Here is a 25,745-nt window from a genome sequence, read left to right as displayed (position 1 = left end):
TACACCTGATGTAAATGACAAGTTGATGGGTGCTGACGAGTTGATGGGTGCAGCACAGCAACATGGCACAAGTATACATATGTAACAAACCTGCATGTTATGCACATGTACCCTAGAACTTAAAGTATAATAATAATGAAAAATAAATTAAAAAAAAATTTTTTAAAACAAAACAAAAAAAATAAAATAAAATAATATTTAATTTTGTGGCAGTCTCTTTTCATTAATTATGTTGTATCTGGGTTGTTCAGTGTACATGCATAGCATTTTAGCAATATATGGAGGTTTGGTGGGCTAGTCTTGGAACGTAATACACATTGCACTCAAAGGGGCAATGACTGACTTGTAGATAAACTTTGGAAAAGCAAATGATTTGTAAATTTGGAGGCGGGTGGATTATTACAAACCTGCAGAGTGAAGAAGGAAGATGGAGGTGAGTAGATTACAGAAAGGATGTTTTATTTGTTCTAGTCTGTGAATTACCAGTTCTAAGCTAAAACAAGTTCGTACTTAATATCTCTTTATAAAAAATTATTTTGCATGCTTCAGACAGTTATTGAAATTTTGTTTGCAAGATCTTCATGAAGTAAAGCAGTTTGTATTGACTCTTAGCTTACCAGGTCTCCTAATTTTATAATATTCCCAAAAGTCTGAACGGTCAGACCTACACATGGATGCATAGATGCATATGATAATTTAAAACATTATCAACATATTATTTGCCAAAATATTTTAATTTCAACAATGAGCATAAAATAACTCATTAAAGGGTTATCCTGTTATATATAGTACTTGCTAAAGATTTAGAAATGTGCCTATGAAAATAACATACGGTTTTCAATAAAAATCCACTAGATTCACAAATTAATATGGAATACTAAGTAGGAAATGGTAATCTTCTATAATCTGTTAGTGCTGGGTATAATGGCATTACTAAAGGCAATATCCTATTCATATAAATTAAAGTATTGTGATATTTAAATAATTCATTTTTTTCAGACTCATCACCTTAGCCACTGACTGTCCCTTAAGATTATATATATAATTCCAACATTATTTGTTTGTGTGTTTAGTATTTTGTTAGTTTGTTAGTTTCTGGAGGTACTGTTACTCTTCTATACTTTTTAATCCAGTAGAAACAAACCTTAAATGTTTTTTTTAGAAAATAATACATTTTAAATAAAACGAGATGTAAACAAATAACAAAACTAGAATAGAAGACTAAACCCTACCTCCTTAAAACTGTGATTTTCTACAAAACAATAAATGAAGAAAATAGCTTTAACTGACCAAAAAAACAGTAAAAAAGAGTTGAGATTAAAAGTCTGAGAAGAATTTTGCTACTGTTTTCAGTTCAAAAAGGCCATTTTGATATTGTACAATTATAAGATGTGCCACAATATTTTGTCAACATTTAAACTCCTAAATGGCCTAGATTATAAAGAGAATGAAGAAGACAAGCCACAGACTGGGAGAAAATATTTGCAAAAGATACATTTCATAAAGGACTGTTATCCAGGATACACAAAAAACTTCTAAACCTCAACAATAAGGAAACGAACTTTCTGATTAAAAAATGGGCCAAAGACCTTAACAGAGACCTCACCAAAGAAGATATACAGAGGGCAAATAAATATATGAAAAGATGTTCTACATCATATGTCATCAGAAAAAATGCAAATCAAAAGAATGAGAGATACCATTACACACCTGTTAATATTATAATGGCAAAAATCCAGAACACTGATAACACCAAATGTTTATTTCTGGTGGGAATGCAAAATGGCTCAGCTACTTTGGAAAGCAATTTGGTGGTTTCTTATACAAACTAAACATACTCTTACCATGTGACCCAGTCATTCCACTCCTTAGTATCTACCCAAAGGAATTAAAACCTTACGTCCACATGAAAACCTGCATAGAGCTGCTTATAGTAGCTTCATTCATAATCCTAGAGACTCAGAAGCAACTTAAATGTCCTTTTGTAGGTGAAGGGATAAACTGCAGTACAACCAATGGAATATTATTAAGTGCTAAAAAGAAAAGAGCTACCAAACTAAGAAAAGACATGGAGAAAACTTAAATGCATATTACTAAGGGAAATAAGCCAATCTGAAAGAGCTACATACTGCATGATTTCAACTATATGCCATTCTGGAAAAAGCAAAGCTATGGAGACAGAAAAAGGATCAATGGTTGTCAGAGGTTGGAGATGGTGAGGGTGGTGAATAAGCAGATCACAGTGGATTTTGAGGGCAGTGAAAATACTCCATATAGTACTATAGTGGTGATTATATGTCATTATGCATTTACTCAAACCCGTAGAACATGCAACAAGAGTGAACCCTAAGCTAAACTGTAGACTTTGGATGATAATGATGTGTCAGTGTAGGTTGATCAATTTTAACAAATGCACTACTCTGGCGGGGGACACTGATAAAAGGGGAAGGTATGCATGTAGCGGGGAAGGGGAGGTTATGAGAAATCTCTGTACTTTCCTCTCCATTTTGCTGTGAGTCTAAAATTGCTCTAAAAAAATGAAGTCTTAAAACAGTCCTAGATCAGCACTGCCCAACAGAACTAGAATACAAGCCACTAATGGGAACTACATGTGCAATTTTAAATTTTCTGGTAGCAATATTAAAAAATAAAAAGCAACATGTGAAATAAATTTTGATAACATGTCTGTATATACCAATATATCCAAAATATCACTTGTGTCTATGTGTAATCAACATGAATAATTACTGAGATGTTAAATATTATTTTCTTCTTACTAAGTCTTTGAAATGTAATGTGTATTTTATACTTACAGCATACCTCCATTCAGACCAGCCACATTTCAAGTGCATATAGCTAGTGCATAATAGCACAGGTCTAGCTCTTTATCAATAAGAAGCTTTACTTGTTCAAATCAAACCATATGCTAATCTCTCCTTTTCATCATGTAGTATCTTTTAGGTATCTATTACTTTCTAACATTATGTTAAATTCTTACAATATTTCAAAAACTAGATAACAACATAGTCAATTATGATTAGATACAGAATTTTCTACAACTCAAAATTCTTACATTCATCATACCCCACTTTGTCCAAAGTAAGATTTACAATAGTAGACACAGATAACAAAAGCTGATGATGATAGCAAAGGCTCATCATATTTATTAAGCACTTACCATTCAAGTGCCAGACAGTGTTTACATGTGATAACTTTCATTTTCTTTTCTTTTCTATTCTTCTTTTCTTTTTTCTTTTTCTTTTCTTTTCCTTTTTTCTTTTCTTTTCTTTCTTTTCTTTTCTTTTTTTTTTTTTGAGAAAGAGTAGCTCTTTGTCACCCAGGTAGGAGAGCAGTAACACAAACTCAGCTTACTGCAGCCTCAACCTCCCAGGTGCAAGCAATCCTCCCATCTCAGCCCCGCAAGAAGCTAGGACTACAGGGGCATGCCACCACTCTCAGATAATTCTCATAATTTTTGTAAAGACGAGGTTTCACCATGTTTCCCAGGCAGGTCTCGAACTTCTGAGATCAAGCAATCTGCCCACCTCAGCCCCCAAAAGTGCTGAGATAGCAGGCATGAGCCACCACTCCCAGCTTCATTTAATTCTCATAATAGCCCTATGAGGTGAGTGCAATGATATTTCGAATTCTAGACCCCTAATACTGATATGTCACCAGTGCGAATAGTGATGCTCATCACTCTTGCAGTAATAATGGCTAACTTTTTTTAACAACTTGCCATAGGCCAGGCACTGTATTAAGCAATTAACTATCATTATTTCATTGAATGTCACAAAAAACTTGCGAAACAGGGATTATTAGTTTCATTTTCCAAATTAGAAAATAGATTCAGAGAGATTAATAACTTCTATGAAGACTCAGCCCATAAATAGCACTAAATTCTTGTCTATACCACACTATGTACTATAATGTATAGTTTATTTTATAATTGTTAACTCATTTGAATGAGTTCTCTGGGAACTTTTTAATATACTTGGGAAGATGAGGCTTGCTTGCTAGAAATAATTGGAAATACCACGAAAGCAGTGAATGAGCAGTTCACTCATTCACTGATCAAATTGTGTGAATGAACAGTGATCAAATGGTGTGAGTGAAAACAAGTTTTGAGAAGATAAGAGCTGGACCATTCTGGGAACACAGCTTACAGGAGAAATCATTCTTTTTGGTTTTAAAAAATGCCAGCGTTTTCCCAAGGGACACTCATTTTAGGAAGCCAGTATATGATCAGGATAGTCCACATCTGCACCCATAATAAGCACTGTCATTTATTGAACACTTTTTCTTTTTTCAACCATTTTGACATACTTTGGTTTGTTTGATCTGTAATCACCCTGTAAGGTGGGCAGGGTTGATATTGTACTCATTTTGTTGCGGAGGTAAAATGAGACTGACTCACCCAGAATCCCACAATTGCTCGGTGAGGGAGGCAAGTCCAAAGTCAGATCTTGTAACCCTGAGTTCAGCTCTTTTTTTCTCTAGGTCAGTGTTTCCAAGAATCTAGTACATGTACTCTTGATGATTGAGATGACTGCGGAGGCATGGAGGACTGCCCTTTATTTTCACATTGTTTCAAGGGTATCATTGTTTAGGATGGGGTAAAGTATGCATTTCAATTACAAAAGTGAGTTTTTAGTCGAACGAAAATATTAAGTAAATAGTCCAGGTGGTATGCAGGTATGGTAAAAAACATGCTCCAAATTGGGAAACTCTATCTTATATACCATCTATTTCCTGCTAGAAATTGTCACTTACACTTTATATTACTTAATGCAGATTCCAGTGAGCAAGTTGTATGTTTCTGCTTAATTTTTTAAAAATTTAATCCCAATGGCAAACAAATAGTCTTTTAACACCTTTAGCCTTCCATTTTGACTTTACAAAACAGTTTTGTTTTTGTATGATTATCTTTTCTTCTTCACCGAACTGTGAATTCCTTGAGGACAATGACTTTGTCATACTAATATGGTGGTCCTCAGTGTGCCTATGTATTTATTTCAAATAGGTTAGTGTATTAGAAAGAAACAGAGACTAATTTAGGTTACATCAAGAAAAGACAATAGTTTTGGAAGGATACATATGAACAGAGCTAGAAAGTAAGAAATACAGAGGCAGCTCTAGGATTAACTCACCTCCCGCCTCTGTCACAGGACATGCATCCTGCTGGTTTCTCAAGGTGTCTTTGTTCCTCTGATACTTTCCTTCACCTCTGAAGGAAGCGGCCTCCTTCTTGATTCAGAGTTTTCTGCTTCCTTATAATTTTGGCTTATATAGAGTTCTTCATTGCCTCTTTGGTCTTGACTGTACCTCATCAATGACATGAAACTCTATCTCTCCTTTGTTCCTACTCTCTCTAGCGTCTTGGTGCAAATTCCCCAAATAAGAAATCGAGTTGGTCTGGTGCAGCTTTCTACAGCAGTTCATTTCCTCATTTATTAAGAAAGAAAACTACTGCATCTAATAAATATCGCAAATGTACATGTCCAAAATAAAACAACCAACTAATGTCCCACCAACCTCTCATCATCATCTTCCCAGTTCTTGGACCCCAAAACTTCATTCCTTCTTTGCCTAACCTTCTCACCCATATATCCGTTCTATTAGCCAGTTCTATGGATCATACCTTTAAATATATCCTAAATTATTCCAGTTTTCTCTCTCTGAACCACTAAAACCTGAATTAAGCCACCATCAACTGTTGCCTAGAGTATCTGTAACCACCATTTAACTGGTCTCCTCGTTCCACCAAAAAAAACCATTTTTTTTTCACATTGCAGCTAAAATAATTATTAAAATAAGTAAATCTGGTCATGGCACTTCTGTAGTTTTATTTTTTAAATTTTTTATTCTTTTTTTTTTTTTTTTTTTTTTTAAGATGAGGTCCCACTATGTTGCCCAGGCTGGTCTTGAACTCCTGGGTGTAAGCGATCCTCCTGCTTCAGCCTCCCAAAGTGCTCAGCTTACAGGTGTGAGCCACCACGGCTGGCCTACTTCTGTAGTTGTAAGCAAAAGATGCCCATTTCATCTAGAAAAAAATTCACACGCCTTATGGGGCCCATGAGGCCATGTCTGATACTGGCCCCTCCCGGCCTCACTGCACCACAGTCTGCACTTACACACTGTGTTCTTGCCACACTAGTCTTCCTTCTATTCCTTTACCACACCACAGTGGTTTTGCACACCACTCTTCCTGCCTTTGCTCCTTCTATTCCAACTGTAAGAATTTCTTCTCCAGATCTTTGCATTGTTCATCTTTCTTTCTATTCAGGTCTCCGCTCGATGTCTCCTTCATAAAAGGAATCTCTTTGCCTAGGTTTCCCCAATTATTCATCACATCGCTCTGTTTAATTTTTGTCATGGCACCTATTTTAATCGGACACAATCTTGGTCTCTTGCTCGTTTGCTTGTTTATTTTCTCCCTTCCTTCCTCCTACTACAACATGAAGCTCCATGAGAAGGAACCAATCAATGTTGCTCTCCACTGGATGCCCAGCACCAAGAACAGCTCCTGGCACAGTGTAGGCATTCAAAAAATGTGCTCAATGAATGAACGAGTCTCTTTTTGTCAGCAACCATTCATAAATTATTGACTGGCTGATAAATTAGTGTCCACCTACCATCCAATTAGCTAAGATGGTGGTGCCCTTAGAACCCAAACATGGCTAAAAATGGACTAGTTCTGTTCCTGAGGGCAAGCACCCTATCCTCATCTGGTTACACACTTGACACAGATGTACTGACCAAATGAGTGAACGAACGAGGGCTCAAAAGTTCAACACATCTCTGAGTATTTCTGCTGATGTACAGTGAGACTTTGAAAGAAGAGCTGAGTATACTCTTTTTTCTTACTCACTGTATTTCTCTTCTAAAAAGCATTATAAAAAGCACCAGAGACACACTGTTTATCTGGCTAGCAGCATTTGGTTGAAAATTGAAGTGATTTTTAAAACTACAGAAACACATAGTCATCTGGCACCCAGTGATGAGCCTGAGTTAGGGAGGAATTCACATTACATTTTCATTTAGTCTTGCACAACATAAGGAATTTACATTCATTTTCTTCTGTGCCACTGTTTGTTCCCATACGGAATATTTATGCTTTACTTTTTAAAAATCTGTATAAAGGAAACACTAAGCTTTATCAGTCTTTAAAGAATATTCACTCTGAAGAGAGATTGAATTCCATCTCTAAAGACCATGGTAATTAGAGTAGTAATTTCAGATTTGGAAATGGCAAAGTTTGAGTCAAAGATGGTGGCTCACACTGACAAGAAAAAAGAAAAAAAAAACAAAACACCCCACAACATATATAATGGCGTATTATCCGTGGCATTTACTCTCTCTTGACAATTGTGATGACTTAGAAGAATATTGAAGGAACCAGTCCCTTCTCATTTTAGCAAGACATAAACTAAATGTAGAGATAAATAAGAATAAACTGTTTAAAATTAAACCTAAAGACAAACTCTTTCACCATAAGTTGTATCTGCGAGGAAACAGGGACTAGAAAATGAGTTTTCTTTGTAAGTACTATGAAACAAACTCTTTTCAATGCCAACATTTAATGAGGGTTGTTAAGATGAGCACCATGATGTAAATTAATTCAATATACAAATTTTCAAAATGTTTGCTCACACTGTGTAAATATTAATTTGTTAATCTGGGCGATTTGTCATAGACTTCTTTGTCACTAGTAAAGATTAACAGACCTTAATTCTAATTATCTGCAGCGTGACTTCGTGTGATGGTCATATTGGGTAAGGATTTCAGGAATATTTATGCAAACTCCTGTACAACCAAAGACTTGCAGTGGGTGATGGATGAGCCATGGAATGTCTCTGAGCCTTAACTTGATCAATATCAATCTATTCTTAAAAACAATGAAGCTCCATAAAAAGAAAGCCCATTCCCTTTTCGTTTTTAAATTCCCTTCATTGCCAAGCATAGTGCCTGGGACCATACTGAAAGTGAGTTGCATCAATTAGTAAATCAAAGGTATGCATTGAGGAATACTGACAATAAAACAACCGGGGGCAGGCGGACAAGAGATAAGGTGGGTACGCCAGCAATTAGATATAAAGAAATGTGAGCATATTCTTCTTAAATATTTTTTTTGCCAGGAATAAAAATGCCTAATAATTATATAAAAAAGTATTCAGTCTCACTAAAGTAATTAAGTAAATGCATTTATAGTATTCCATATTAGGAAGAATGGAGAAACAGGCACTTTCATATCCTCCTGATAGGCATATAAATTGCCTTTTGGAGAGGAATTTGGCAAAATCTATAAAAGTTTAAGGTGTGTATTCCTTTTGGCCCAGGTATTTACCTGACAGATGAGTTTAAAAATTATTTTAATTGTACCATTGTTTGTGATAGTGGAAAACCAAAATAACCTAACTGTCCCCATAGGTAATTGGCTTCATAAATTATGATATAGTCATGCAAGAAATTATAGTACAGCTGTGAGGTCCAAAAAACAGGTGGTAGATCCATAAGGGTTGACATGAAAATATATTTATAATTATTATTTTTAATAAAAATGACTTGTAAAATAATATTTACATCAACATTATAAAAATGAATGCATTAAAAGAAAAGTTCTGAAATAATGTACATCAAAACTTCTGTAGAGATTGTCTCTGAGAAGTTACCTTAAGAAGGTTTTTAATATTCTAATTCATTTCTATATAATAGGACTTTTAAAACATAAATACTTTTTTAAAATAGCAGTTTTAGGCTCACAGAAACATCAGGAGGAAGATACAAAGAGTTCCCATATAACCCTCCCCCGCCCAGGCACAGTCTCCCCCGTTATTGACATGCTGCACAAGGGAGGTGCATTTGTTGCAATTAATGAACATATAGTGACATACTGTTGTCATCCAAAGTCCATAGTTCACATTTGGACTTACTCTTGATGTTGTATGTTCTGTGAGCTTGGAGAAATTTATAATGACATGTATCCATCATTATAGTATTATACAGAGTACTTTCACTGCCTTAAAAAATCCTCTGTGCTCCAACTATTCATTCCTTCCACACCCCACATCTCCCCCAACCTTTGGCAACCACCGATCTTTTTACTGTCTCCATAGTTCTGCTAAAATGATTTTTAGAACAGAACAAAAACAAAAAAGTGCTAGTTTTTCTGATAAAAAAGGATATTTTAAAATGTGGTTATAAACAACAGATAATTTAACTGTTTTAGACAATGGAATGCAAGATGGTGGAAGAATAGTGGAAAGTGAACCCCCTGGTGCATGTACTAAAATAAAACACGTGTGCAGAGATTGTTGAGCATAATTCATAGCTAATTTCTAAAGATGCCAAAAGGTAATCAAGCATACCTTGGAAGAAGCCCCAGCTCTGTACTTAGGAAAAGTGATTCTCTGCACTTTACACTTACTTCTTATATCATAGCACTAAGCCTAAAGAGATGATAACTAAAGATCCTTCATTGCAATCAAAGATGTTCAAGTTTTTTGATTAGTATCTGGGACCTCTCAGCTCATCTCCTTCTTCCCTCCACAACCCACCCCTTGTCAGGGAAATGAGAATCAGCTACAGCACTAAACCCTTTGGAATAACTTTATTCCTAGAAAACCCTGTCATTTGTGTGACTCCTTAACAGTCTCTAAGTGACAGCTGCTAGTTTGGCATAGAATATTTCAAAATGAAAAATAAGAAATTCTACAAACTGTATCAGCAACAACTTATTTATTTCAAATTCTAGCCAGCTGCAAAAAGGAAAAAGAACAATCATTTCAGCTCCAGCCTAGAGTCGTTCTTCCTTCACAGTTTATTCCTGGTCTCAGGAAATCAACTGGAAAATTAATACCAGTAATTCTGAGTCCCAAAGAAAACAATGACTCTGAGAACCATTCACTGAATTCCTCTGACCTTCCTGGCTTGCCTGGTATGAGGAATAGGCTATAAATGTAGGAATGAGGAGGAAGTCTCTGCAATTGTGGGGACTTGTCAGCTCCAGGGCATCATTGCTGCTCTTTACAGTGTGGTGGTGAAGGGCATGGTCTTTGATGTGAGTCAGATCCAGACATTCTAAGTATGGCCTTGCCACTTACTAGCTATGTAACCTAGGGCAAGGCATTCAACCCCAGTGAGCCACAGTTTGCTGACCTGTCAAGTGGAGTTTAGAGTAGCTATCTCATAGAGGTGTTGTTAGCACCGACTGGTATAATGTGTATTATGTGATTTCCACTGGTATATGGTAAAATTATCAATAGTGGCCTTTTTTGATTATAATAATGATATCAATGACAACGTTGATGATGATCTTTGCCTTTTATATATATATAAAGGATTAACATATCCACCCTACTTTTTGATCTCTACTTTCATTTGTACTTAGCTGAGGTAGAGAAGGCAACTAGCACTTCAGCCTTTTTTAAGGGGACATGCTCAAAAGCACATTGTTGGGGGTGTGGTGATATTGCTACTGTTCACCTATCACTACCACATTTAAATTACCATTTGCTTTCTTTTCAAGTTCATTGTTTTTCTTTCTAAGAGGAATATATGTCAGAAAAGAAAATTTGAAAATAACAAAAAATAGAAACATCTATTTGCTTTTTTATGGTACTTAAATTTTTTTTATTGTGTTAAGTATAATAAATAAGCTAATTGTTTACTGAAATCAAAGTGTAATCTCAAATATAAAAAAACAATCAATGTTAAAACACAAAATATCAGGCTATTGCAAATCAAAGCTCTGTCTGATTACTTTCAGGTCAGCAATTCTCCAATTTCCACAGGTCTAAGGCTCACTTGGGGATTATTTAAGATGCCAATCCTTGGGCTTCACCCAGATACTAACTAAATATGTCTTTAGGGTAGGGTCTTGGAATCTCAATTTTTTTTTTTCTTTCTTTCTTTCTTCTTTTTTTTTTGAGACAGAGTCTTGCACTATTGCCTAGGCTGAAGTGCAGTGGCGCGATCTCAGGTCACTGCAACCTCCGCCTCCCAGGTTCAAGTGATTCTCCTGCCTCAGCCTCCCAAGTAGCTGGGACTACAGGTGTGCTTCACCATGCCTGGCTAATTTTTGTATTTTCAATAGAGACGAGGTTTCACCATGTTGGCCAGGCTAGTCTTGAACTCCTGACCTCAAGTGATCCACCTGTCACGGCCTCCCAAAGTGCTTGTATTACAGGTGTGAGCTACCGTGCCTGGCTGGAATCTCCATTTTACATGAGCTTTCTACATGTTACCATGCAGGTAGGGGAGTTTTCAACCTATCATCGAGAGAGTCTAAAGTTCTGATCACATCCAGGGCTTCTGAATTCCCACAGTGGGATCCTGGAAGGGGAAATAAGAAAGTGACTCCTGGTTTTCCAGTTGTCACTTCATGACGCCCCAAGTCCTGATGCTTTCATGTCTCCGCTCTGGCTGCCAGAGCATCTGACTAGCGAGTCAGTTTGAATACTTGCCAATCCTCTCTGTTTGAACCTCTCAGCCCTGGAGAATCTAAGTCCTCTCATGGCTCACAAAATGCCATTCTATCGGGGATGGGCTGGGGTTGGGGAAGGAGAGGGAACACAGGTCTCCACCACTCAGTTGACACCAGCTTGACCCCATAAGGTATACTGTGGGACTTCCAGCCACCTGCTTGAGGGGACGCAAAGAATGTCCTAACATTTCTTTCCAGAAGAGAAGGAAGCACAGAGGGAGGTTAATGGGACCACGGTGCAGGCACCTCACATTTTCAAGGCACATGATATAACATACAGATAAGAGTGGACTGTTTCCTTCTGCCATTCCGAGGCTGTCACTACAGCTGGATTTTTTTGTCCTTTTCTAGGCAACTCAAAGTCAGTCTCTCTCTGTTTCTCTTTCCTATTCTAGGAAAGAAAACAGATGTAAGGAAAAACTAGAACTTATTTTTATAACTTTGAAAACAGCAATGTTTGTGTTCTTCTAGGGTGTAAAGCTTCTCCCTGGTAATGAGGTTCTTCCCACCACACTCCCCCATGCCTGCTCTATAAAATTACACACAGTGAGACTGAGAACTACATAAAAGGCCCACTCAGCATACAGTGATTTAATCTCTGCCGCTTGTCACCTCCCTATGGGAGCTCAACAGAAACAACAGCCTTGATTACATAACCTACAATCATTTTCAGTAAGTGTCCCAATCCTGGTCTTTAAAAGCCTGTTCAGATCTTACCTAAATAGAACAAGCTTCAGAGCAAGCCCTATGAGGTTGAAAGAGTCTTATGTAAATTAACGCTTTGAGTCTTTACATTTCCCTCTGTTCTCACCGGAGCAGCAGTGGCTGGGGCACTATCAGGGTTCCCAGCCAAAGTCAAGTTCTACTGTTCCTCTGTATTTTCATAGATTAGAAGACTAACTCTCTCTTAGGAAGTCTTAAATCCAGCTTTGTCTTTTTGTAGGAATCTGAGGTTCAGCAAGGGGTTCTGTGGTTGTCATCATCTGGTTGTTCTGATCCCACGCCCTACTCCTCCCATGCTCTGGATCTCAGTCTGGGGCCTGATCCTGTCCAACTGGCTTCCAGTTACATTCAGCCATTGGGAAGCTCTGGTGGGAGACTGGAGGGTTAGAGCAAGGGAAAAACTAGGGGATTTCACCCCTTTCTCTTGTTGCTTTGGTGAGCATCTCTCATAGTAGCTGCATCCCTTCCTTGGTTCCTGAACCCACTGGACGCCTTCTCTCATCATGTTCTCAGCTTCTGCTAGACGGGCTCCACCCTGGGCTCTAACAAGACCACTTCCTCTCATTGTGCCTCTTGCCTGGGAGTCAATACATTTTTGAAAAAAAAAAAAAGATGGGGGGGGCAAGAGTAAACACTTCAGGCTTTATGAGTCAAAAGGCAAAACTGAGGGTAGTATTTTGTAGGTACTTATGTAGCATTTAAAGCATAAACATTTAGGCCGGGTGTGGTGGCTCACGCCTGTAATGCCAGTACTTTAGGAGGCCGAGGCAGGCGAATCACTTGAGATCAGGAGTTCGAGAACAGCGTGGCCAACGTGGTGAAACCATGTCTCTACTAAAAATACAAAAATTAGCCGGCATGGTGGTGTGTGCCTGTAGTCCCAACTACTCGAGAGGCTGAGGCACGAGAATCACTTGAACCCAGGAGGTGAAGGTTGCAGTGAGCCCAGATCTCACCACTGCCCTCCAGCCTGGGTGACAGAGCAAGACTGTCTCAAAAAAAATTATATATAAGCATATACACATACGCCTCTAAAAGTGTAAAAGCCATTCTTCACCTGTGGGCCATATACAATCAGGTGGGGGGCCAGCCAGTTCTACTCAACAGCTTTTCTCTGTCAATCCTTGCTCTACCTGTAGAGGTGGCTTCCCTCCGTTGCTCATCTTCAGATTGCCTCAAAGACCCTTTCCAAATCATCCAAACCCTGTGTACCTAATTCTCTACGTTAACTTTTTGTAATTGAACCACCTGGCATGAGCTCTCTTTTCCTGAATGGACCCTGACCGATTTGGGCAATGACTTGTTTAAAATCACATTGCATGAAGTGGGATTATTATCTACTTCATAAATTTCTTATTGCTTTCTGGTCTTCAGAAATATGTTCACAAACACATCTCAATGGAATTGTGCAGATTCATCATTCAAGTCAAATCCGCGGGTTGTCTTCTTGTGTTTTGACTACTCACACAGTGTTGAAAAACTAGTGGCTCCACCTGCAATCCCTGCACTTTGGGAGGCTGAGGTGGGTGGATCACCTGAGGTAAGGAGTTCAAGACCAGCCTCCCAACATGGTGAAACCCCATCTCTACTAAAAATACAAAAATTAGCTGAGTGTGGTGATGGCTGCCTGTAATCTCAGCTACTCGGGAGGCTCAGGCATGGAGAATCACTGTAACCAGGGAGGCAGAGGTTGCAGTAAGCTGAGATGGCCCCACTGCACTCCAGCCTGGGTGACAAAGTGAGACTCCATCTCAAACAAAACAAAACAACCCAAAAACCAAAATCCTAGTGGGTCCAAGGGGTGCCCATGAACCAAAATCAGGAACAAGAAACAAAATATTAAAGTTGGTCCCTAGACTGACACACTACTCAACATGACTGAGAAAAGTGATGGAAAAACTGATGAACAGGACTGGGCTGTAGATGTACATTACCGTTGAAAGTAGGGCATGGAAGACCATGCATGGAATGCTACATACCATGCCTTCCCTCTCTGCTGCCTCCCTGCCTCCACGCTGGGTCAAGCCACCACCATCTCTTTCTTGGATGGCTGCAGCCACCTCCTTACTGGCCTCCTTGACTTCACCCCTGCTCCATGACCTCTTAAGTGAATTTACTTTTATTAGCCATAAGCAAGATCTTTTACAAAGTATGTCTCCTTTCCAATGCCTTCCCATTTCACTCAACATCAAATCCAGTTTCCTCCTATGAACCCACAACACCCTACAGGATCCAGTCTCTGCCTCCTTTCTCAACTTCATCTCCTGCACCTCTCCTCTTCCTCATTCCAATCCAGCAAAACTGGTTTCTTTGCTGGTTCTCAAACTCTCCCCAAACTCAGGTTTCAGGCCTCTGCTCTTGTCCTTTGCTCTCCCTGGAATATATCCCTCAGACATCTTTGAGGCTCTCCCTCTCCTAATTCTTTCAGGTCTGCACTCGAATTTCATTTCACCAGCAAGGTTTTCCTCCTACCAGCTAATCTAAAATAGTACAGCTTCTCTCTTTATTCCTTAATCTTCCTAATTTCCTCCCAAGACTTTTACCATTACCTGATACCTACTGGGATTGCATCCCTGTCTGTTTGGTGTCTCGTGTCACTCCCCTCTCCACTTAGGAGTCTCTCTTTATTCCCCCAGATTCCAGTCTTTTCTCTCTAAAGGCGATTTTCTCTTTGCTTAGAACATTCTAAGCGATGTTCTCTCTGAGTATGTATTATTTGGTCCTCTCCACTCCCACCAATACTTATTTTACTTCTTTGCACAATGTTCATTTTCTTCATAGAAATTACAATTGTAAAATTATGTACATGCATATATGCATATATATGTATTTATTTATATTTCTCACTTCTTTGTCTTTCTCCCATCTCCAACTAATTGTAAATTTTGTGAGGGAAGCAGTCATGTCTACTTCACCAACAAATGCATACCAAGTGCCTATATAATTCACGGCCTTACACACTGCAGGTGCTTAATAAAGAATTAATGAGAATAATTAAATTATACAGGATGGGGTCATTCACAGATCTAGGAAAAGTGATTGAAGGATCTCCTTATCGTATTAGAAGCTGTTGGTTGCCCACCCGTATCTTTCTTGTTCTCACCATTTCTGTATACAATGATGGCTTTCTAATGTCAGCATCCATGAATTTGCAAGAAGACTTTCTTCAGCTATAGGCACATGCTAGGTCTGCATGCAGTCCCAGGGAATTAACACCGAAAGGAGCAGCTTTTGGCCAGTGACTAAGAGGAGTGGGGGTATAATTACCCAGCCTCATCACGTGCCAGATGGATTTACTGTTGGGGCATGTTGCCCACAGTTTCCTAAAAATCTTAGATGCCCTGGTTGCCAAAGGTGGTATCTTGTCAATTAATCTAGCTTTCTTCCCTTCCCTGTCTCATGTCCCCATTCCTCACTGGTGCTTCCAGGATCACCTTCCAAGAAAACTACTTGCACTCAAATCCTGGTCTCAATATGTGGTTTTGCAGAAACTCAAACTAAAATATCCATTCTACCCAATTCCTTACCACCACTCTCCTTTTGGGGAAGCATTGCAACAAAAGCGTTCCAATCTTGCAATTATACAGATTGAGAGGGGAACAGTGGGGTGGAGATGAGGTAGACTAATTTGTCATTCACTAACCTTTTTCATGGCAGCAGCCATGGAGCATATTTGGATCATTTTCTGTGATCCCCAAGACATTCCCTACAAATGATAGCTCCTCTCTTTACTACAGAAACTTCCAAACAGGACTGTCATACTTGGTCTACAGCTGAATTCTGGTGCCAATTTCTTTCACTAGACTCCCTTAATAATAACAGCCACAACAATGATAGCAACTCAGGGAACATTCAATGTGTGCCAGACTCTGTACTACACAACTAACTCACATTATCTAATTGAATGGTTGGAACCACACTATAAGGAAGGTACTGGTATTATTGCCTTTTTATAATAAGGAAACTGAGGCCCGATAAGGTTATGGGCCCAGGATACTTCCACTGCATAATTCACTACCATTTAGGGGGCTATGTCTTGCCCAAGCACTAGGCAACAGAGTTTGGATTTGGCTGGAAATTCACCATTAGCCCCTTTGGTCACACCACCTCTACGTCTCCCAAAGTCTCTGCCCTGTAGCACCACCAGGTCTCATCATACACAAAATTTATTTTAAGGCAAAACATTAGAATGACATACTGTAGCTATAAAGTTTCTGAAATTTTAGGCAAAAATAGTGAAACCCTTTGGTAATGAGAAACAATAAATGAATACTTAAATGTAATTGCAAGTGCAGCATTTCCTGAACACAAGATATAAAAAATTGCAGCCCTTCACACTTTTATTTTCCCCAAATTGGCTATTATGGTAAAAAAACAACAACAAAAAATGTTTCTCATCACTGCTCTTGGTTATGCATCTTAGGGATAAAATGCTTTCTTCCTGGCAGAGCTAGCATTACTAGATAATGGCCCAAACTCTACAGCTTTCCTGGCATCTACTTGCACCTGCCCCCATGTTCCCAACAGGGGTGGAGGAATGACAGAGCAAGTGGCTAGAGTCATGAGCAGGGGAATGGTGCTTATTCAGCCAGCACCCAGCTGAGTAGTACCGGCTTTCCTCTCCCTCAATGTGGAACCTCTCGTTGAACTGAATTTCACAGATCGCAAAGATGAGACTAAGCCTCAGTATCCTACTCCACCGATGCCAACCTCCCAAGGATTATGCTAGTGCCACTAAGAGTTCTCCATTCTGTCACTTTGAGGGGGAGTTTTCATTCCCCCATTAGTTAAATTTTTAAAAAAGGCCTAATACTAACACATCCTAGGGCAACCCAAATAAACATTAAATATTTAAAAAGCAAGTTAATCAAGAGACAGTTAAATATGTGCACCCTTTAATGTTTTTATATAGGCAGAGGCAGGGTTGGGGAAGATCCCATTCTGAGTAAAATATAATAAACTGGCCATTTGTTGTCTCAAGGGTAATTTTGCTAATTAACCAGAATAAATATCTTTTCTAGCACTCTAGTTGATTTTTAATTGCCCTTACTCGATAATGAAATAAAAATAATATGCTAAACGACAATGTATTGAATGCCAGGTCTTGTTTTAAGCATTTTATATATATGTCTTATTTAATACTTATAACAATACTATGAAATAGGTAACATTGTTTCTGTTTCACAGATAAGGAACGGAAGTGATAAGCAATTTTCTCAATATCATACAGCTAATAAGTAGCTGAGTGGAGGATTTGAACCTATGTAGTCTGTCTCTAGAGTCCAAGCTACACTATATTGCTTCAGCTTTAACAGTGTAAAACAGTTGGCACAAGTGTGAAAAGAGTATTTGATTCACTCATAATCTTGCCACCTAGAAATAAATATGTTAACATTTTGATGCAGTGGTTATGACATAATCTTTATAAATATTACTAGTTTTTGTAGTTTACCCAAACCTTTGAGGAGGAAGGTTGTAAGGTTTATCACCAAATTTGGAGAATATACTTGGGATCTAAAATACAAACTATGTCTAACCAGGTTTGATTTCAGGGGCCCCATGCAGCACCTCCAAAATCTCAGCCATCATCTGATTTTCAGAAAATCTGAAGCTGACATTGAAGGACGCCCTACCATGACTGACAATTTGGAGAAACCTACCATATATACTAAGATTCTAGGGATGGAGAAAACCAACCATGGCTTCGTACTTCGTATGAGACCTGAACTGAAAACGACAAGGGGAAGTGTTGTGAACTGAAGTGACTGATTTCCAGCCAAGCTACTTGTTTGTTTGTTTGTTTTTGAATGAGTATTACTGTATAATATGATTTAGAGTGAGAAGTAGGGATTTACTCTATCTATTGATCAATCAAGCAAATGATCAATCTATCTACTCATCTATCTATCTCGTTTAAAGATGGTAATGTTCTCACGCAATGCCAATGTCTTAGGTTGGACTTCTAGGAAGTAGCCCCTGAGATCAAGATTTGAGTGCAACTCCTTAGAGGATTCAGCTCTGAAAACACCAATAAGGCAGTGGAGAAGTGAGACAGAAAATGTAAAAAAGGTATTGAAAGGTGTGTTAATGATCAGGTTTGCACTGTGGGTGGATCGGTCCTGTTGGTGCCTCTGGGAAATGGTACGGTACATGACTTAGTGTTATGCCACATGAGGGGTGAGGAAGTTGGGATTGTTATCCTCCAACTCACATTTGTCATTGGGTAAAGCTGCTCCAAGAGACATTACTCTCCAGTATTTCCTGCCTGCCCTGCCTATAGACCAAGCAGGTTCCAGTGGTGAGAGAAAGCCCTTTAACAGTCACAGGGACTTGTGGTTTAGCGTGGTGGCCCACACCTGTAATCCCAGCACTTTGGGAGGCCAAGGTAGTTGGATCACTTGAGCTCAGGAGTTTGAGATCAGCCTGGCTAACATAGTGAAACCCTGTCTCTGCCAAAAATACAAAAATTAGCCAGGCATGATGGTGCACATCTGTAATCCCAGCTACTCAGAAAGCTGAGGCATGATGAAGGACAATTTTGCTAATTATCTGGAATACTGATTACTAATCTCATATCTAAAATAATGCTTAAAACTGACAGCAAACAATATTTTTATCTTGATGAGGTCTCAAGACATGGAAGTGACATAACAACTACTTTATTTTTTATTATAAATCTTCTGTTATTCCCTATATTTAGTTGTTCTCAAATGAAGGAAGATTTTTACAAACTGAAAATCTTTTTTATTAGTTATTTGTTCAACCAAAGTCATAAATTTATCATCATGGCATTCAATGAGCTGGTTACTTCCAAGAAACAAGAGGTGAGCACCTTCTCTACTAGGTCATTAAAAAACTTAGTCTCTTTCTCCACAAATATCATATCTTGAAGGCTTAAGATAAGCAAATTAGGGTCCTTCAAAATTGTCATTGTATTGGTCTGAGAGAAACTACACTGAATTCTATTTTCCATTCCTCAACAGCTCGGCATGCTTTCTCTCCAACTGAAATGTCCCATGAAAGTTTTTAGTAACCACTATTATCTATATTTGATGGCTTTTTCTTGGTTTTTCACTCCTTTCTTTCTTTGAGGTACTCAATGCTGCTGAATGGTAGCATCCATAAAGTTTTCTTTTTTTATATTTTATTTTATTTCTGTTTTTATTTATTTTACTTTAAGTTCTGGGATACATGTGCAGAAAGTTTTCTTACCTTCTGAAAAACCTGAACTTTCTGGTTCATCCAACTTCTTTTCCATTTGGTCTTCTCCTATTGGTCTCCTTCAGTGACCCCTTTCATTCATTTTTTACAAGCACTGGCATCCTCCATAGTTCCCATTCTGTCTCTCTTGGTGACCTCTCTTCATCTAGATGTGACTTCATGATGATGACTCTTAAAGCTTCATTTTCAGTATTCACCTCTCTCATCTTACATAGGCTTTAGTGTGAAACTTCCTGATAGAAAATTCCCCTGTGCTTCTAACAAGCATCTCAAACTCTGCATGATCAAATCCTAACTTGTACTCTCTACTTCAAAATAGATTTCCTTGTTATTTTCCTTTTGTCAGCTTTAACTCCTTCTTCCTATTCAACTTATAAGGAATTCAAGGTGTTCTATAATCAGGGAAAAAAATGACCTTTCTAACTTTATCACTTTTGTCCATCATAAATTTTTGTTCTGTTCACCGTGCTCCAAATAGTCTGAACTTTGCTTTCTTCTTGTTTTTATTCAAATCATAAAATTTTAAAAATCCAAAAGTTTAAATTTAATTTTCTGTGTGATGTCAACAAAATGTTTCTCAGCCCAGTCTTCTCAAACAGTACAATAGTAGCCTCCTTCAGAGAGTCTGTGTAATGACTACATAATCTAATATATGTCAAAGTATCTAGCACAGTGTTTGGCACATTGTGCCTTTGCAATAAATGTTCACATGTCTGTTCATTCATTCATCATTCTGACCCTTCTCCAGTACCTCTGCCATGAAAGTTTTGTTCCCATAGCCCCTTAACCTCTCAACTCTATCCTTCTCTATCTTTTATTCATGTATAAGTTTAAAATGTTACTTGGCATTCCTAGAGTAGGCTTTCTACAAATATATTAAGTACCTTAAAATGAGACACCCTACTTTCCACTTCTGTGCATAAAGGAAGTACCGAAAATATGGAATCTAGAACTACTTTCCTGCTAGTTATCAAGTAAATTTCATACCAAATTTAGTATATTATTGCAGATAGAAAACAGTTAAGTAATAGTTGTTCATTTTAATCACAAATAATAAGGAAGATAAGGTGACAAATGTTTTATTTCTATGACAAAATGATACATTGCTGGATGTCAATTATTTCTGATAGGAATCAGGAACACACACATATGGTGCTGTAAAGAAGATATGCACTTTGGCATATTTATTAGAAGCAGCACATTAATATTTTGTGAGTTATCTAGAATTTTCAACACTGACATCTTACATCCTAAAACATGTGTTTGATAACTGGTTAAGTAGCTTCCTTTGATGTATCATTTACAAACTAATTGTTTTTCTTCAAATGAGTTGAGTTTATTGCCCTTTTGGTCTTTGCAATACACTGAATAGTTAAAAGCTACTGAATGTTCTTATCTTATTTCTGAGATTATCATCAAATCATTGGCATTGGCTTGTGACATTTTAGAACAAAATAACTTTTTTAAGCATAATCTATGCTTTCATAATCTGCTACTTCAAATCGCTGAGTTGTCTCAACAGCTGCTTCTTGCCATTCACCTTGAAAATAGAGTTTTTTCATCTACTTCAATCCCTTTAGAATTCCAGATGGGGTTCCTATAAGTTATTTCTCTCCAGAAGCTGTGTCTTATCATTTCATCTCACTGGAAGCCATAGGATGACTCATTTTTAAAGAGTGCTTTTAAAATTACCAAGGTATAATATGTGTATTTTAATAAATTCAAATAATACTCAAGTATGTAGAGTTAAAAGTAAATGTATGACCTCTGCATACCAATCACACATCCCTCCCCAGAAGTAATCCCTATTAACTGTTTGTCTGTATCCTTCCAGACTTTACATTTTACAAATATATATAAACACATAGGTGCATAAGTTTAAAATTATATTGTGCATTTACTATTATGTTTTTTTCTTAACATACTGCTACTTACTTTCTCTTTAGTAATACATTTTAAACATCTTTCTATATCTGTACATTCACTTTTAAAACTTCTGCATAGGACATACGTAAATAATTCATTGAGTCTGCTTCCTGCTGATGGACATTCAAGTTTGTTTCAGTCTTTTATTATTAACAACACTGAAGTGCACATCATTACATGCATATTACATGCATGTATTTGTGTATTTATATGAACATTTTTGAAGATAGATATCTAGAAATAGTATTGCTGGATTAAATAGAATGTACATTTAAATTTTGATACCTACTTCCAATTGTCCTCCAAAAAGGCTTTATCAATATACCCTATTTCCAACCACATGTGAGAATCTACATTTCTCTCCATGCTTTATAATGTTGGATATCATTACTTTTACTTTTTAATTATTTATATTACCAACACCTTGCTAACCGTACTTCTTCTGAAACAAATGTCTTCATAATAATCTGTATAAATCCTGGCTTATTACTGAGATTTTCCCCATAATGGTACAGGTTATGAATAGGTACATGGATAATGGTACATGTTAAAATATGCAAATGTAAAATTGAAATTGCAACCCTAGTAAATTAAGCTGCTTTGGAACGGTGTGTATATCTCCTAGATGAACATTAATGGGAGCAAATTACAAGACATTCTGTAAAAGGAGATTGGCTAATCCTTCTTCCTTAACAGTAGACAGTAAATGTAAGGTGTGGTAAGCAGAGTGGCAAACAATTTCTTGCTTTATCCTACAACAGTGGTTTTAGAATTGTTTCTAGGAGACCTAGGGTTCCCAGGAGATCTTACAGGGTCTGTACAGTGGGGAGTGGGCAAGGTGTGTGGCAGGGAGAAGGCCGAGGAGGACTGGCTGGGGGCTTTAAGCTCCCTTCTTCTCCTGCTCCGACTTTTTCAGTAACTCATGTCTATTTTATACATGGAGCTTCTGAGTGAGATAATGTTTGAAAGAAAAGCTGTGCTACTAAAAAATATAATGATTAACCATATTTGTTTCAGAATCCAAGTAAAAATCTTTTAAATGAGGGGGCTGCTATAGATGGCAATACACTTTGATCTAATTTCTCTAGTTGCCTTTCACTGGGCCAGTCATTTGAATTTGTAGTCTTGGGAAGAAATTAAAGAAGCCCAGTGCTGGAAACTGTGATTGAAGTGTCTTCTCACATTGTATCCTTAAGCAGGGATTTTATGAAATTAGATATTACCCTGCTCTCCACTGCCACACCAGCTCAGGCACTCGTTTCTAGTTCAGATAGGTCTCTTGATTACTCTCCTCCAGTTTGAGGAAAAGACTGAGAGTCCTAGGCTCTGGTAGTTCAATGTTTAGGGACTTGCTGCCTTTTAAATCTTAAAGAGATTGACTTTTAAGTTACCTGCTCCTGCCACATCTCTTAGTGGGAAATCACTGCAGAAGCCATGCGGAGCTTATGTTTTCATGTACAATGTTACCAAGCATCCCAGCCCTGCTGTCCGGCCATTGGCAGTTCTCATCTCTTGTCCTAGATCCTGCATGTTAATCTGAAAGCATGCGTTGTCTTGGCCACTGTCCTCCAGATGCCAACAGGTTGGTCCAGAACTTTCAGAAGTCAAGTGCTTGCATGTCTACTTCCACCAGCACAGCACGGCTCTTATTACTAAATTTCCAGGGATTATGTGCTTAATATTTCTGAGCTTTCTATTCTTTTACTCTTTTATTAGCTAGTTAGGGGAGTATCTACTTGAGCAAGGTATTTGCAACTTTTATCAGCTCTACTCTTAAAAACCAGTAAGAATATTGGTATCAATGCTACCTCTCTATGATGATTCATCACCTATGAATGGAGTCATCTTTGTCTTAGACTAGGAACACTTCACTTAATATATATTAAGTATACATATACACATATATATACTTTATATATATGATATATAATATATATACACACACATGTATATATACTTAATATATAAATATTAAGGATGTGTTCCATAGTATACAGATACTCGGGATACTCTGTGAAAAAAAAGTTTCTGCAGTCAAATGTATTTGGGAAATAATCTGTCATTCTTGTTGATTCAAAATGAGCATTAGAAAGGCAAAGTGCTAAAAATATTTCTTGAATTTATTTGATCGTACTTTAAAATTACTTCTCCAGTTTCCCTTTCTTTTTCTCTCCCTCTTTCTCTTTGTAGCAAGTTTTTTTTTTCTTTTTTCTTTCTTTTTTTTTTTGTTTTTGGAGGAGAGTCAGTTCTGTCTTGAAGGTACAACTCATAAATCCTCCCAGTGCCCACACTAGGTGGTGAGTGGGAACAGTGTTTGGGCATTCCGTGGGTGCAGGCAGAATCCTTTCTGTTTACCCAGAAGTCCCTGGGAGACTGCATTTTCCTGAGACAAAGCACAGAAGAAAGAAAGACCCCTCTGTGAGGCTAGCAAGCATGAACCACCATTCCCTACCTGAATGGGTAGGCAAACGCTATGTCGATGCTGAGGTTACTTTCTGTCTTGTTGACGCAGTCCACACTCAGCCGCAGGCCTCCAGAATAGCCACCACATGTTGCAAATGCAAAGATTGCAAAAAGCTGTGGAGAACAAATAAACAAACAGAAGGCAGTTATTAGGATGATGTTGCTCTAATGAGATATATCAAAAGCAGCTTAATGTCTGGATTGAGCGAAGTTATGGTCCTTCTGAAGAAGAGCATTGCACTTGGTTCAGCTGGAAGATGAAGGTAGAATGGAGTAAAGACTGGGGATGTGGTGTCTAAAATAATTGTCTGGCAAGTGAGAGAAATGTGGCTTGGAGAATAAATAAAGACAATCCAAAATAGCTGTGTTTGAGTGTGTAAATAGCTGTCATGCCTCAGAGGGCACAGGCATAATCCCATAGTTAAAGGCCTGGAAAGCACTGCACCAACTGGTTAATAATGGATGTCTCCAGGTAGGAAGATGTGGGGATGTATCCTGCTCTCTTTGTTTGTCTGTATTTTCTACCATAAATATGATTTGTCTTTTGGAATAATATATATCAGTATTTCAAAGTCATGGTCAGAGAATTCTAGAGCTGAGAGTTTGAGGAAGAGTAGGTGAGTTTCTAAGAGGTGCTATTTTAGAGCACAAGATCTCAGTATATTTCAGCTTCCAACTTTCACTGGTGGTTACATCTCTGTGTTGGTTGCTGCTTCTAAGTCAATATTAAAAGTTTCAACAGTTAATGTCATGGTCTGTCCTGATGTAGAATGTGAATCTGTGGGGAACCAGGCACTAATAATTAGGAGCAGGGACTCTGAGAAGTCTCCCAGGAAGAAGAGACACTTGGAAGACAGGATGGCCTAAGAGGGGACATAAGCAAATACTAAACTAGGTTCATTTCATAATTTGGCTAAGCTCAAAAGAATTTCTTGCTCATTTCTAAAGGAAGTCGATGAAATGCACCTAACACTAACATGCTGCAATATTCCAATTTATCTTAACTTTGAAATTCAGCTTCTTACAATAGTTTGGGGTCATTATTGGAAACACTAGATCATTTTGCACAGTGAGAGGAGTTATTGCACAGAAGTCAACTGGGGTCAAGGGCTCTGGAATGTGACCTTGGGAAAGCTGCTTAATTTCCTCATGCCTTGATTTCCTCATTGAAAAATAGCATTGACGGTAACTCTTCTGGGTCATTTTGCTATTTGTGGTGTGACACAGACAGTTACTGTGGCCAAGAAGGCTGCTGGAGCTGGCAAGGTCACCAGGTCTTTCCAGAAAGTTCAGAAGGTGAAATGACTATTATCTATAACACCTGCCACCTCAATCTTAATCGGGGTAGAAAAAAAGCCTCAGAATTTTTTTTGTCTTAATTGGCCACTTAACTTTAGTAGGAAAAGACTGACTGATGATAACAGGGCATTGTGAAACCTTCACAGGCAAAGCAGTATTTTGTGAGTCACGTGTGTGTGTGTGTGTGCGCATGCATGTGTGTGGCAGTTTTAAGTGACTAGTTTTTAAAATCTATATTTTAAAAATGGAAAGAACTTGACCAAAAGATATAAGGATTGTAGTAAGAGTGAAATGTGTTAACATGTGGAAAGCATTTAGAACAGGTCCTGGCACTGCATAAGCTCTCAATAAATGTTAACGAATATTACTGTAAATAGCAGATGCTCCTTAATAAGATGTTCCGGGCCATAAAATAGGAAATTTACACTTAATCCCTAGCTAAATCTGTCTGGCTGTCTGCCCCAGTGAATCAACATTCAAGCAGTCCAGAAAAACTGATCTTTTTAACTTTGTTAGCTTTTGTTGCACAGGATTTGATGAAGCATTCAGAAGCTATTCCAGCTCGCTCCACAATCTAGAGTTGAGACACAGAATGCTGAAGCTGAAGGGAATCCCATCTTTAGGCCCC

At 38.0% G+C, this 25,745-nt stretch overlaps 1 protein-coding gene across 1 annotated transcript in view; it reads right to left on the bottom strand.

Moving 5' to 3' along the window:
• SYNPR (synaptoporin) overlaps window positions 1–25,745 on the bottom strand; it is a 362,501-nt gene that overhangs the window by 138,267 nt on the left and 198,489 nt on the right. The window contains exon 3 of the mRNA XM_011980358.1: window positions 23,808–23,932. Coding sequence (XP_011835748.1) covers window positions 23,808–23,932 — 125 coding nt within the window. The remainder of the gene's footprint in view (window positions 1–23,807; window positions 23,933–25,745) is intronic.

Source organism: Mandrillus leucophaeus, unplaced genomic scaffold, assembly GCF_000951045.1.
Source record: "Mandrillus leucophaeus isolate KB7577 unplaced genomic scaffold, Mleu.le_1.0 Scaffold210, whole genome shotgun sequence".
Taxonomy (NCBI): domain Eukaryota; kingdom Metazoa; phylum Chordata; class Mammalia; order Primates; family Cercopithecidae; genus Mandrillus; species Mandrillus leucophaeus.
Note: the sequence above shows the minus strand (reverse complement) of the source record. Positions and strands in the feature narration are given on the sequence as shown.